This window comes from Halichoeres trimaculatus, unplaced genomic scaffold, assembly GCF_033239565.1.
Source record: "Halichoeres trimaculatus isolate MK-OKI-2021-1 unplaced genomic scaffold, fHalTri1.1 fHalTri1_scaffold_23, whole genome shotgun sequence".
Taxonomy (NCBI): Eukaryota; Metazoa; Chordata; class Actinopteri; order Labriformes; family Labridae; genus Halichoeres; species Halichoeres trimaculatus.
In genome coordinates this window covers 6,216,427-6,229,122 of record NW_027437201.1, presented here as the reverse complement: position 1 = coordinate 6,229,122, position 12,696 = coordinate 6,216,427, and the positions used below count along the sequence as shown (strand labels likewise).

General features: G+C 37.7%; 1 protein-coding gene across 1 annotated transcript; it reads left to right on the top strand.

The window, feature by feature from the left end:
• Window positions 1-6,699: 6,699 nt before the first annotated feature.
• LOC141784689 (bone morphogenetic protein 2) lies at window positions 6,700-8,752 on the top strand. The gene is made up of 5 exons (XM_074662521.1): window positions 6,700-7,015; window positions 7,293-7,432; window positions 7,802-7,918; window positions 8,036-8,222; window positions 8,337-8,752. The coding sequence occupies exons 1-5, from the start codon at window positions 6,700-6,702 to the stop codon at window positions 8,750-8,752; spliced, it is 1,176 nt and encodes a 391-aa protein (XP_074518622.1).
• Window positions 8,753-12,696: the final 3,944 nt, after the last annotated feature.

Below are 12,696 nucleotides of genomic sequence, written 5' to 3'. Positions count from 1 at the left end.
TCAACAACAACACGTCTGCAGAAGTTTCTCAAGCTAACAGCTGATCTGGCAAAAAAGAGCAGAGATGTTATGGTTGTTAGTCGGACCACTATGGAACAGGTGAGGAGACTGTTAGATCATATAACCAGCATGACCAGGATCATGCCGACCCTAGAACAGGACGTCAGGCTGAGAAACTTCATCAGAGGCTCAGCGGAGCAGTGTGAGAAAACCGTCAGTGAGTTTGCAAAGATGAGGTCAATGCTTGCAGACTTTGAAGAGTATCATACGTCATAGAGATGTGCAGAATTCAGTAATGAAAGGACGGTTTCACTTTGGCTCGGTTTGATTTCAGTTTCACTTCAGACAATCGCGGTTAAATGATGCCAAGCTAACTGGAGTGAAAATGGGATCATAAATTGTCGACATGTTTTTTCTTTTAAATGTTCTGACTTGTTTCTCATTGGGCTGTGCACAGAGTGTTCTTTTATCCGTTTGATGTGTGACGGTCTGCTGTTGTGGTTATTGTCATGACAGAGCACTGTCTCTGCTGCTTTGTGCACAAATGACACTGTCTGTGTAAAATTAAGTACTTTACCCACTTAGAGGAAGAATTTGTTATTTTGGCTCGTGAAAACAAAAGATTCTTACCAGATGAAAAAAAATCATTAAGTTTGATGATACATGAACTATTCAAGGAAGACACTCAGGTTATGCATTTTTCCCCACTATATTAAGTGCTCAGGTCATTTGATTTATCTTTTTATTGTTTGTTTGTTTGTTTGTTTGATATGTTTTCTACTTGGTTCTTAGCACAACATTTATCTGAATGTAAAATATTTTAAGTTTTCTGAAGACTCAAAAAAAAAAATGGACTGTTTACCTCTCATCCAATAAGCTTTCTAAATACTACACAGTCCTTTTTTTAAAGCATTCATAATAACCATTGTCAAATGAATAACATTAATGAGATGTATGAGAATCTACATGGATATGTTAAGTTTTGTACGCCTGTATGCCTGATTTGCTGCTTACATGTTTTGTTTGTTTCTTTGTTTGTAATGAAGGAGAAGGGCAACTTGGAGGGGGAAAAAAACAAGATTAGGAGAATAAAGTTGTACATTTATGAGACATCCTAGAGTTATATCATACCGTCAGGTGAGCTGTTCTCATGGGGAAAACTCTTGATCTTAATATCTAAAAAAAAAAAAAAAAAGAAAGAAAAAAAGAAAAATAATCCCTGTTCAGAATCAAGTCATTTTGTACCAGGCTATAAACATGTGTATTTTTACTTCTTTAAAAATTACCTTTTTTTTGGCTTGGTGTGTATGTGGGTTTTGCAGAAATTCCACTGCTAACCTCAAGTGGATGCACAACCCGCATATTGCCAGAACAAAGATCTCCAGTGGCTTTGCTCATAAATTTACGACTTAATTTTCATTACATGAGTTTATTCCCTTAAGATTATGGCTTAAATGCAAAGACCCCCCCATCCAAAATAAATAAATAAATAAATAAAATAAAACAAAATATAAAATAAAATAAAATAAAATAAAATATAACAAAATAAATAAATAAATAAATAAATAAATAAATAAATAAATAAATAAATTGAAAAAAAAATAGATAGAAAAAAATATAACACTAGAGATTAAGCTCTTATCTAAAGTTTGTTTACTCACCTTACCAACACCTTGGTTAGTGATTTAAACATAAAAAGTATAAAGAACTTTTATATCTGTTTTAGTATAAAAAGTGTTCATAATTTTCTGAAGTGCTCATAGTGTTTCACTATAGCATACCAATGCATTGTTAGGTTGGAGGGTATAAAAGCCTGTTTATGTCTTGACTATTCATAGCTCATTTTCATAAAGAAGGATCTCACATCCAATAAAACATGCTTGCTATGTCTCAAGAACACAGTGTTCAGTTTCATTTTGTTTAGGACTCATTCTGCTGTTAGTACTCACAAGCACCAATGTGAAACAGAAACTTAGGTTGGTATAATTTATATTATTAGTGGAATCTGCTCTACTTTCAAAACAGATTGTATAGCGGCCAATGTTGCCAATGCATGCAGCCCCCATTTGTTTAAGTTCACACCAATCAGTGGCCCTTTAAATGCCCAAAGCATGCTGGGAGACAGATCGACATCCTGGGTTGCTTGTGACATGTTTTTATATCTGTTCTCCTTTATTAGGTCCTCACATGCATTCATGGAGACCATTGAAAGGACTGATTGGACTAAGACAAGTGACCAGCTGAGGTGGATGGTTTATAGTCACAAGCAGTGGGTGCACACCTTAAAGTGAAGCTGTAGTTGCTAACACAGGGGAAAACTCCACCTGGCAAAAACTAGACTAAGAACTACAGAGCTGTGCGGTATGCATACAAAAAACTGATGTGGGGAAAACGTGTTAAAGTTAAAGTCATCCACTTTTGGTGGTTGTTTTATTTTTGAACTACAGCAGAGGATCAGGGACGCACATACACACAAAATATATATTCATGCATAAAAACAAAAGTAGCTCTCGAAATTGCTCTCATTGTGTGTATGCAAGGTTATTCCTCTTGCCAGAGTAAAATAGTAAAGTGATTATCCACAACATGTCAGAGTCATCTTTGAGTCAAGTTTGGTCTCCTGCTGCCAGCACTCAGTGCACAGTTGCTAGATAACAAACACTTCAAGACTGAGCAACACACAAACAACAACAGCAAATCACTTATGAAGTCAGCATTCATTGGCACATTTTTTTAATGTTTCATTAGCTTATCAAGCTAGCAGTGGCTAGTGGCATTTCTGGGTTGAGAGTGGTCTCAGGTAAGAAATTCATGTAGGGAGTGTTCTATATCTCCAGAACTTTAAATCAAGATTTCTTTGGCTCTAGTCCCGAGACAGACTTTGTCGCTGTTCTTTCAGAGTCAATAGAGATGTTTTGGTTTGAAACCATGTTACATTGTGGTTGACTTCAACACCCCTGTCATATGTTTCCACTTTGGCTGTGATTGTATTCCTCTTCATTATTCATTCAAACAGAGTTGCAGCAGTGGCCAGCACTTGCAGCAAATGTTTTCCATGTGTCTCTAATTGCCTCAGTAGAGGTATTTAACACAAGGTGAAGTCATTAACACATGGACACACTGTCAGAAGTGGAGCCAGGCGGCCCTGGGTGAAAGAGCAGACAACTGCACACCACGCTTTAACAACTCACCATCCATGGTGCCAAAGGAGGAAACCTGAGGTAGGAGGGATTCCTCACTGACAAGAAGAGATGCAAATTATAGAATAAGAAACCCTGAATTAATAACTTCAAGCGCAAGACTCATTGCATTATAACATCTACAACTTTACAAATCATCATTTAAATGTCCCCACTGGTCAAAAACAACAATAAAATCCCTCCCTGCTCTCAAAACTATACTTATTTAATAGTGGGCTTTGGGTTCCTATTTCTTGAAAGAGTCCAATGGGTCTGAAATAGTCAAATCCTTACACTAAGATGAAAACAAATAAAAAATGTATTCATGGGGGTTCAGGCAAGAATTGAAAACTGGGGATCAAGCTCAATTTTTCCCCAAAATCCCTTGGCCAATTGCTCCACCTGCTGTTACAATAGGAACACTGCATCCATCCAGCAACAATACAGTCTGGTTATTGTCAAAAACAAAGTTAAAGTACAGTTACTAAAAACAAAAGAAACATAAAAGAAAGAAGGAAAAATAATAATAATAAAAGGAAAAGTAAATAATAATAAGAACAAATAACAAGCCAACAAATTCTGAGTCTGCTGAAGAACTGGCCAGACAATGCTCTTGCTGTGGAGAGAGGGGAAACTTCAGGGCAGTGTAGATTTGCAGCCAGAGTCTGTGTAGTAGAGACTGTGAGGGATTCTGGGAGAATCTGAGTGGAGCCGGGTGACAATAATAATAGTAATTCTTTTTCTTCCAAGAGTCTAATCACTTCTTGACTCTACCTCCAAACATATTTTACAATCCCCGAAAAAAATACACAAGAACGGCATCTGTCAATCATCGTTAAACGTGACATAAAGCCTTGTTTCTAACCTCTTATAACAAATGAAAATGAAACTTTTCAAAAAAAAAAAAAAAAAAAAGAATACAGACTTGAATACAAGGCAGCCAAATAATATCTTCAAATCACCACAACAATCAGAGAAGAGAAATATTTCTATGAGGTGTATTCATGTTTTTAAGTCTGACCACAGCCCATCTGGAATGACTGGAAAGCTAGATTTTTTTTTATCTATGCTGCAGCCAGCCACCAGGGGGAGTAGTTTTTGTGACAACCTCACTTTAAGCCAAACAATATGACGTCTATTTTTTTTCAGTTTATGGTTACACACTAACCTGTGCACATAGTAAGAATAGATATGCCACATTAGCATTTGGTCCTTTTGCGTAATTTCCCTGTAAAGTTATTTAAGCTAACTAATACTGCTGTGGCATACCGTGAGCTGTACATATCAATCAAACTAAAGATTTTCCTCTGCAGTGTGTCAGACGTCACTTGTTTGATTCTGAAACATATTTTTAGAGCTGTCACTGCTATTGGAAGTAACGTAGACTTCGAGTCCTCACACTAACAGCTATAGGGTTCCCATTAGCCACGTGAGCTGACTCGTGCCTCTGATTGTGCAAACTCGCAATATTTAAATCCTCGAAACTGCTGAATTATTGAGGAATTTACCCCCATACAGTGTGTGCTGATAGTGAAATTAGCAATCTGAAAACGACTTTTCTTGGCTTGGTGTGTATGTGGGTTCCAGTACTTCTGGAGCCAGCCTCAAGTGGATACTTGAGAAACAGCACAATTTAGCAGTCCCCCATTAGATAGATAGATAGATAGATAGATAGATAGATAGATAGATAGATAGATAGATAGATAGATAGATAGATAGATAGATAGATAGATAGATAGATACTTCTTTGATACTTTATTCTTCTTTGACAAGTGGTTTGAATCTGATCACAAGGAAGGGACAAAGTTTACATGCAAAAATGTCAACTTTTTACCAAGTTTAAATTATGGTGTATCTTTTTCCTTCAAATGTGAGACCAAGCTTCTCGTATCTGTAACTTTATTCATATGCAAATGGATGCCTGTCCTTAGCCGTTAGGTTAAGCCCTGTACAAATCTACGTCAGAGGGCTTCCCCTTTAAGTCTATCTGGGATCAGCACATGGGCAGTGTAAACAGTTGTAGGACATCCCACACTTGCCAGCTGTCTTGTATATGTTCATGTTCCTGATGTCACAGAAGCACACATGCTATATATTTCACAAGAGAAAAAAAAACAACAGAACAGGAAAACTCTAAACCTTAGAGTTTCAAACCTGAAGCTTTCGGCATTATTTGAGAAAGGAATAAAACCCAAGATTAGCCACATCCAGCTTGATGTTCACTCTAAGTTTGAGTTTTTAAAAAGATGCTTCGTAAATATTAATTACTTGTTCAAGCTTGATTGACTTTTTTATGATAGAAAAATATTTAAGGGAGCATGAAATGCAAGAAGAGGTATTAAGGTTTTATAACCAATCTAATCATCATTTGATCCTCTGGTATCTTCTTGTTTACATTGTTTATTGCTATAATCTATCCTGAGGCTTATCTGACAGTGTGGCTATAAAGTGATACAAGAGCCATCAGGAAAAAAAAGGCCTCTTCACGATGGGGTCTTAAACGTGAGTAATGACCCCTAAATGAGAGGATCATCATTCTCCATTCTGTGAACTGATTAACACCAGGGAGAAACTGAGCCATTGATCAGCACGAGCATCTTGGGAATTTGATCCCTTTTGTTTGACCTGAGTGATTAGAGATGATCCCGGATTCATCTTAACGGAGGAATAAACATGTCATACTGAACTCTCCGTGACTCACTCTCCAAACAGTAACGGAGAAGAGGATCAAGGCAGAGAGGGTGGGGTGGGGAAGGGGGGGACACTGTGACCGGCTTGCGTTTTGTTGAAACGTGCGCATTAACAAGCAGCTTTTGAATACGCGCTTCATTTGCGTCACGACTTGGCTGTTCGTTTGCTCTCTCGCAACTGGCCTCATACTGATAACAGACAAGTGGGCTGAGAAACACACGATGTGAAGCCCCGGTGACAAAACATCATAACAGGGCAACTTTATTTGGTGTGTCTGCAAACTGTGCCCTGGAAAGCACTGTGATTATGCACAAGTGTAGCCTAATATGAGCATTTTTATGATTATTCAATTTGTATTCAGCAGTCGTTCGTGTTATTGTAACCACATCTTATCATCTAAATAAATTCAATGTCATTTTTCTAAATATTTCCATAAATAAATATGTTTTGCTGATATTCTTATTATTATTTAATATTAGAATTAACATTAAATTTAAAATAAACTTTATGTGAATCAAAATTAATTATGTTAAAATCTTCTGGCATATCCCTGCTCTCTATGACAGAACGACCTCTAACATACTGGAGTCAAGAAAAAAAAAAAAAAAAAAAAAATGAAGGGAAGTGGGTATTCCCCCCTCATTTTCGTTATCTTTACAGGTGACTCTCGGGTCATTCTCACCTTTCGCTTGTGTCTCATTCCGCCATCACTAATCACGACCCAATCATCTCCTCGTGTTAACTGAATACAGGGATAGCCTGTCATCAAAGGCAGCGGGTTGCCCTTATCACCCTCCGTCCCACCGCTCCTTGGCTCAGTACTCTCACAATGACATCAGGAGCAGGGGCTCTGCACCTCTGGGTCGTCCTCGCGCTCCAGCTGAGATGCGTCAGCCCGCTCGTGATCCCAAAGGACAGAGGAGAAGTTGGACAACAAGAAAGTTTGGATGCTACGGCTGAGAAGGACACACTGGATAGCTCGGTTTATCTGAAGAGTTTACCTCGAGGTCCAGCGGTGGCTCCTCACAAGAAGGCACCTCAGTTTATGTTGGATCTTTTCAACGCAGTTTCGGTCTCAGACGGGACAACGAGAAGCCAGAAGGACATCCTGGATGGAAACATAGTGCGAAGTTTCGAGGATAAAGGTGCGTCAAACTGTCAAAAAAGCAAACATACTGGTACCTACACATGGGCAGCTATAACCACATTGTAAAAGGAAAGTGTTACATTTAATAAGATCCTTAACACTAGTTTTCTTCATATTACAGCTCTAGATACGTGTATAACACTGCGTAACGGATGCGTAACATCACCAACAACTTGACATTCTGTTAAATGGACACACTTTAAATAATTTTCAATTGAAAATGTAGTGAAAGTTATTTTGTTAAAGCTGTTACTGACCCATATTTCTGCCTGCAGGTCATCCAGGAGAGAGGTTTCATTTCTTCAACCTGTCATCGTTCGGCCGTGAGGAGAGAATGATCAAAGCGGAGTTCCGTTGGTTTAGAAAGAAACAGAAGTTTTACCTCGGAAAGTCAAACAGGGCACATTTCTACAAGGTAGGTTTTTTTTTTTTTTTTTTTTTTTTTTTTTTAATTATTATCTTATTTTACTTAATTTTATTTCATTATCTTTTTATTTTTTATTTTATTTAATTTTTTTAATTATTATTTATTTAATTATTAATTAAATATGTTTATATATATATATATATATATATATATATATATATATATATATATATATATATATATATATATATATATATATACAGAGTATTTTCCTTTGGCTTCTATAAAGAATAATTTTTTTCAATATTTAATCATAATTAGCTGTATTAGCCTTTAAATGAGGGCATGTCTGATGGGAATGTATCACAATCCATGCCAAAACAAAAGTAAACTAACAGCTTTATTTTGACTGTTAAGGTGGACCTATATGAAGTGTTGGACAGCAGAGTAAAACCGTGGAGAGGAAACCTCATCACCTCCAGACTGGTTCCTCTGTACACACAGGGATGGGAAGTCTTCAATGTCACTCTAACGGTAACAATAACGCTATCTTTATTTTATTTTGTTGTGTTTTTGTAGTTTTTGACTTGTGAGACTCATGAAACTGTCTATGATATATTTTTGATTCAGAGTGTTTAAACTGTTTGTCAGGTTTCAAAGTGGATCCACAACAGCCAGGAGAATAACGGCATCCTGGTGGTGACTACGCTTCCCTCTGGTACCTGGATGGAGTCAGTGGTGTCAACAAAGCAAAACGGAGAGCTGGCAGACACCAGTGCCTACCTGGTCATATTTTCAGATGATGCCAGGACAGGAGCATCAAACCAGTCTTACCTGGGTAAAGAGATCAGTATGTTTATCATGTATTGAGATTAGGTCTCAAGCTGACTCCTTGTTCAAATGTGGCTTTATAAAATCTGACTTTATTTTATTTTTCTGTTTCTTTCCACAGGACAAGCCAAATCTGCAGCAGCAGCACATGAACTCCACAACCACCCCACCAGAAGACGACGTGCATCTCCAGACCCCCTGACACATGGCCGTGCTCAGTCCTGTCAGCGGGTCCCTCTATTTGTTGACTTTGAGGAAATCGGTTGGTCCGGCTGGATCATCTCTCCCAGAGGATATAACGCCTACCACTGCAAAGGCTCCTGTCCGTTTCCTCTGGGGGGAAATCTCAGAGCGACAAACCACGCCACGGTGCGCTCCATCATGCATGCCCTCAAGCTGTCTGGTGATGAAGTTGGGGCTCCATGCTGTGTCCCTGACAAACTCCAGTCCATCAGTTTGTTATACTTTGATGATGAAGAGAATGTGGTCCTGAAGCAGTATGATGATATGGTGGCACTAAGTTGTGGCTGTCACTGAGAGGCACTGACTTTTTATCACTTGGACGATTAAAGATGGAGAGACGGTGGTTTGCTTGAGTCGACAGAAACACTGTATTTTTTGTTCATATGTTTAAATGTTGTACTATTTTGTGAAATAAAACCATTACTTGTCAACCACTTAAAGTATTTTTTAATGTAGTTCAGGGAACCTTTGACTGGAAGGACTCTGGTGAAGTTTTATGGATCTGTAAATTAATAGTTCACTTTTACAACTAACTTAAAAGCTAGACATATCTCTGTTGGATAATTCATAAATCATCTGTGAATAAGGAAAGTGAGGTGCAGGCCAGGTGATCAGTCTTCAATCAAGAAAATAACGGTAAAAATATAATAATAGTTTTAGAGAAGGGGGTCTTTATCATTTTCCCAACAGTACCTCCACAGACCCCCCCTAGAGGCCACTGACCTTGACGAAGACCACAGCACTAGAGACTTGAGCTGTTTTCCAAAGTCTGCCATACACTAAAAATGCCCGGATGTCCCACTGATCCAGGAAAATTTCTCAGTATACAACAGACCAGTCTACCTGGCCTACTGTTTCCCACAATGCACAGCGCTGATGCTGTTTGTCTATGCAGGTGGCAGGTTTTGGTGAATTACTGCCATCTACTGGAATGAGTCAACATTACAATTACAACACAACACTAACATTAGACCACAGGTGTCAAACTCGTGCCATGGAGGGCCAAGAGACTGCAGGTTTTCTATCCAACCAAGAACTTCACCAGCTGGTTTCACTGATTAGTCCCTGCTCTCTGCTTGAAGGTGAGGTAATCAGTGGAATCAGCTGGAGGAGTGTTTGGTTGGAAGGAAAACCTGCAGCCTCTTGGCCCTCCATGGCACGAGTTTGACATCCCTGCATTAGACGGTCTGTGAGACAGAAGTAAAGAAACACCAGTAAGTCTTGTCACTTTCAGTCGTGAAAGAGGTGTTTACTTCAAAAAATTCTTTAAAGCCCATATAAACCACTAATTCACTATTTAAACCAATTCACTATTTAAACCATACATGGATTATAGAAAAGATTTTTGTTTTTTCATCAGCTGTAAAAATAAAAATCTCTTTTAGATTTATTTTCAGTAAATGATATAACTTTTGGTGCAAGATTAGAAATCAATTATACTAATTCTTTATGATGTGATTAATAAAATAACCAAATGCTGAGATCTGCCCATAGACTGCTTGTACATTTATAATAGAGGTAAAAAAAAAAAAAAAAAAAAAAAATCATCTGTTGCTCCACTTCTGAAACTGGAAACCAGATTAGTAAACTAAAAAACAGACCCAACAGAACAGTCATACTACATACTACAAGCAAAAGCAGTCGACCTTGTGTAGTGCCTACTGCATACTACATTCACATGTAGTATGTTGTGGTTGGTTTGAACAACAGACTTGGTTTTGTTAGATTAAATACTTAAAGATTTTTGATCTGCAAACTGCACCCTCTAGTGGCCTAACATGGCAAAGGAACAGGTCTGCACTCAGACCTGCAAGTGAGCAGATTTCTGTAGATTATCTAATTGAAGAAGTAAAAGTATTATACCCAAAGTAGAAGTAGAAGTATAACACCTAAATTCAAGTAAAGTTACTTTGGTAACATTTAACTCAAGGAGCCAGTCTGCAAATCAACCATTTGAATTAGGGGGTGTGGAGTGAGGGAGATTGAAAAGTTAAAAGTATGATATGACCTCTGAAAAACGCTCTTGTGTTAATGTTTTATACCAACAGGCAAATTAATGTGAGAAGAATCAATCTGACAAAACACATACAGAATTTAGGTTGAAGCTACAGAATATTTGCGTTTTCTCAGTTTTTATATTGCACCTAGTACCAAGTTACCCCAACAAGTCAGAGCCTGCTGTGCACAATTCTCAATGATGTGTCCAGTTTTAGTCCGCAGATATGTCAAATCACTACATACAGACTAATATCACTGTTTTCATTTAATTTATAAGTTAAGAACTGGCGTGTGTTTAACAACTGACACATTACATAAGAGACACAAATTGTATAAGATATGTGTAAATATATTGTATAATATTTTACAAAATCTGTTCATAAATATACGCATTAAATATTTGGTATATTTAACATATTTACATGGTTGGTGAAAATGATCTGTCAGTTAAAAAACATGACCTTTTTTTCTTCTGAATTGAACTTATTTTGACTTTTTCTTTTTTTTTACAGACATAAGACTTGAAAAAAGTGTAATGGCAATGTGACAATAGAGAATAGTACAACAGAGGTCTGTAACAACAGTTGTTTTTTATTGGAATGGATCACAGACACAAACAGCCCTGCAACAGTCTAGTTAAAAAAACCCAATGCAACTAACTTGGCCAAAGACAACCTCCCTCATGTCTCCTGCACGTTAAAAAAAAAAAAAAAAATCAATGCAAGAATGCTTCTTGAAGCTTTTACACAGTAGAAATTAAAGTTTTGTTCAACACATACTTTTGTTTGCAGTTTAACTTTTGGCATGCAAATTTTTTTTATTTCTAATCAAATGCTGGAACATTACAGTTCAAACCAACATAGAAATCAAATTAGATTGATTTTCTTTCTTTCAAGTACTCGTAGCTTTTGGGATACAACAAACTCAGATAAAAAGAACTCCTGGGCAATGCTCTTTTTAGTAAATAAACTACTCCTTTACTCAAAAAATGTTGTAGACCCAAAAGACACAGCAAACTCAGGGTTTGCAATAAATATTCCTCATTTACATTCAAGCTTGCCCTCTCTGTCCACAACTAAGTACATTATATACATGGATCATCCATGTCTCTGAATTCTTGAACATTGCACATAATCTTACAGAGATCAGTAAGAAACATTAAAAAAAAACAGCATTCAACAACTCCCATTTACTCATTATACGGTTGTCTCCTGCTAGACACATTTCAGTCAAACTCATTCCTCAAAACCCTCAAAACACATCTTTTGTGTTTAATACAAGTTAAAGGAGAAAAACTGTATCAAATGATACCAAATCTCGGAGAAAAACAAAAAAGTACCCCATTAAACACTTCTCAAAAAGCAGAAAACACATATTGCAGGTATAGATGTACCTTTTCCTGTTGGTCAACTTTGTTGTTAATGATATTATTGATGATGATCTTACTGTGTATATGATACAAAGGGGCAAAGATTGTAGTAACTGCAGTAGTAGCACAGAATAATAGCAGACTATATTTGGAAAATTAGGGGCCTATTTCCATCCTTTCAAATACAGAATTTAACAATCCAACATATTAAACATCCATCAAATGTCACCCATCTAACATCTGTGTTAGGAAAGTGGAAAGTCATACGCATAACCAGAAACACTTCATCACAAAATTATCCCTGAAAATACCACAAAAGATAAAACAAGCAACAGCAGACAGACATTTCTTGTGTTTTGTCTTATCAGCTCGGACAGTCCAACTCTTCAGTGCCTAAGAACTCCCCTAACATGTGGTCATGTTGGCCATAAACAGGCTCTAAATATTGATGTCTGTCCGTACAGTGCATTTGTCTCGACCTTTCCAAGTGTCTCTGCTCAAACTCTTCCGCTGTCATGTGAGGGGCTTGAATTGGAGCTTTTTGAGCCAAAGGTGACAAAGGCACTGGGACAAACCCATGGTAAACAACCAGAGGTGGGGTCAAAACTTCCAAAGGAGAGGCCTGAGGTACAGCACCCTCAGGTGGCTGGACTGGCAGCTGCACGTAACTTCCTGTTTCTGGGTCAAAGAAAGTTTTTGTCTTGACCTGTACAGGCATGTCTACAAAGAAGTACTGTCCAGAATCTGGGTCCTGGAGGAGCTTACGCTGAGTCATCGGGAAGGACTGTGTCACAATGGCGTGCTCGATGCTTGACTGGCGGGAAAGCTGGCTGCTGTGGCTGGTGTGGCTTGACTGGCGGGACAAGGTTGC